General features: G+C 59.2%; 1 protein-coding gene across 1 annotated transcript in view; it reads right to left on the bottom strand.

Moving 5' to 3' along the window:
- The window catches only part of VOLCADRAFT_103398 (uncharacterized protein), a gene marked incomplete at its 5' end in the record, with an annotated part of 8,310 nt that overhangs the window by 4,701 nt on the left and 916 nt on the right, over positions 1-2,693 (bottom strand). The window contains 4 exons of the mRNA XM_002947118.1: positions 84-813; positions 947-1,404; positions 1,501-2,159; positions 2,239-2,455. Of these exons, the coding sequence (XP_002947164.1) occupies positions 84-813; positions 947-1,404; positions 1,501-2,159; positions 2,239-2,455 (2,064 nt within the window). The remainder of the gene's footprint in view (positions 1-83; positions 814-946; positions 1,405-1,500; positions 2,160-2,238; positions 2,456-2,693) is intronic.

Below are 2,693 nucleotides of genomic sequence, written 5' to 3'. Positions count from 1 at the left end.
CCGAGAGTATGCATGCCATCCATGTTGATCATCGAGCAGGGGTTGAAATACCGCAGGATGTAAATGGGGCAGGCAAGGCCCACGAGCTCTGGACGCCCAGGGACAAGGAGCTTTGCAGCTCCTGGCTGGCCCACTGCATTACCCCTGACGGCATTCACTGGGCTCCTCCCCCGCCTTCCCCGCCGTGCAACGCCTGCACCACGGGTGTTTGCAGTAACGGCCCCACGGGACCCCCGGCCCCCGTCTCGCCCAGTGCGGCCCCTGCCACGGCTGCGTCGTCCACCAGGTAGCTCTTCCTCAAGCTCGCGTGCATGCTGGCGGCCACGCCCACTGGCTGGCTCTTCATCCGCTTCCACCTCCTCCTCACTGACATCCCCTGCAATGACTCCTGGCTGGCCCACTGCATTACCCCTGACGGCATTCACTGGGCTCCTCCCCCGCCTTCCCCGCCGTGCAACGCCTGCACCACGGGTGTTTGCAGTAACGGCCCCACGGGACCCCCGGCCCCTGTCTCGCCCAGTGCGGCCCCTGCCACGGCTGCGTCGTCCACCAGGTAGCTCTTCCTCAAGCTCGCGTGCATGCTGGCGGCCACGCCCACTGGCTGGCTCTTCATCCGCTTCCACCTCCTCCTCACTGACATCCCCTGCAAAATCATCAGTGCCATGGCTGGGCCCCCCGCCATCACCATGGTGCACCCCAGCATTCGCAGCAAGTGCAGCCTTGACAGCTGGTGGCTCCTGAACACCTGCCGTGAGCTCCTGCCGTGTTCGAAATGGAGGTGGTCCTTCGTCAGTGCCACAAGCCGTTGCTAACCTGCACACAGCACGGGTGGACCCACAAGGGAGGGCCCAGGCTTTTTATCTAACGTGTCAGAATTAGAGAGAAAGAAAGACAACTTAGGGTTTAGAGAGAAGAGAATACAACTGGTGCAGCCCCATCTCCGTACCTGTGCAGATCAGCAACATCAGTACGCCAGGGATGACCTGGCGAGAGCCAGCGATGATGGTTACACCAAACCGTCTTGGTGCCCACCCTGTGCCCGACAGCACAGCACTTGAAGCAGCCAGACGGTGAGGGGGTGCCCTTGAGGCCGAGATGCTTCTGGAAGCCCTTATAGTCCATCACAAGACCCACGTTAGCAACATACAGTGGGAACTCCTCACCAGTTCTTGCGTCCGTTACCACCACACCTTCGGTAATCAGTGTCAGTAAGTCATCCGTGATGAGTAGAAGGGTATGATTGGGGTCGAAATACTCCGCTTGCTTCTGGCCCGTCGGCTTGACGTTTCCCGCCGTTACACACAAGATTGTGCAATATCCCAGCAGGTACCGCTTTTCCGGAGGCGCGTTGACAACGAGTAGAAGCCACGCCGTGCTTGAGCGTTCTTGCTCGTCTGCAGGCACCTGGCAGGCAGGAGGTTGGTTAATAGGGATGACAGTGAACATGGCAATATTCGATCCTCCGGCCTACCCAACCATCCCAAATCCAAGCAAACTCACCACAAACGCGTCGGAGGCAATCATTGTGACGAGGCAGCGGGGATCACGGAAACGGGGGTCCGAGGCCAGCAGTTCCTGGACTACAGCTGCATCACAAATGTCCCTCAGCTGCCCATTGCGCCTCATCCGATCTGGGCTCTGCCAGCTGGAGAACTCCTCCGCGAGCTGCTTGTTGCTGAAGACACGCCCGCAGAACCCGCCAATTGGGTTATAGGTCAGATATCTTGCCTCCGAGCGCATCTTTGGACAGGCAATCCACTCGCCTGCCCGCGGGCCAGGTACCATGCCCCCGCAATGATCAGCCCCCCAATACTCGGGCCCACGGTAAATGAACCCACAGGGGCACATGTCGTACCGAATGAGCCTTGGCCATCGACAACCACCCACATCTTGAAGCTGGGTAAGTGCTTGCTTGAAGGACGTTGGAAGAAATGGTGCTGCTGCCCTCTGTTCCCTGCTGGCATACGGCCCAGTGAAGTCAGCGTGCTTCTTGCTGAGCATCTCCCTCACTACCGTCTCCGTGGCAGATGGGCTGCTGTCCTTGACGTCAAGTGCGTGAAGGCAAGCTGTCACTACCAGTGCACGAATGGCAGTGTTGTTCGGCAATTCTGGATAAGCCACACGCTGAAACCGTGTGAGAGGCCGACTGCCATCATTCCCTGGCAAGAATGTGAAATCACCCGTTTCAAGCATACACATGTACCATGACAACTTCACACATTTCACCACCAAGCTCACCCGGTTGCCAGCTACGTCGGTGTGTGTCACCTTCCTCCGCCAGGAGTTCTTCTCGCGTTGGCAGTTCTAGGCCTTCCCACATCCATAGTCCATAGTCCATCATCATCATCATCATCGGGGCCCTGAGGCTGTAACCCATGGCCAGGCATGGGAAGATCGTACAGAGGCACGTGCCCCATGTCGCCATGGATACTGCCACCACTACTTTCTGGTTGACCTGTTCGAGGGGATTGCAGTCCCGGGGATGGTGGGGACTGCATGGACTTCGGGGAAAGCAGGGACTGCATTGGTGACTGTTCCCCGCCTGGCACATCACGGCGCACCACAGGTACGGGCCTGTCATATGTAGGGTTGCCGGCTGGCAACCGGCGGTAATTCCCAGCGGCTGGTGCACCCCCGGGGCTTCCGTGGCTGAATACGGTTGGGGAGTGGCCATGTTGGGTGCCCTCCGCTGC

Source organism: Volvox carteri, assembly GCF_000143455.1.
Source record: "Volvox carteri f. nagariensis unplaced genomic scaffold VOLCAscaffold_5, whole genome shotgun sequence".
Classification (NCBI taxonomy): Eukaryota; Viridiplantae; Chlorophyta; class Chlorophyceae; order Chlamydomonadales; family Volvocaceae; genus Volvox; species Volvox carteri.
This window is presented reverse-complemented; position numbering and strand designations above follow the sequence as displayed.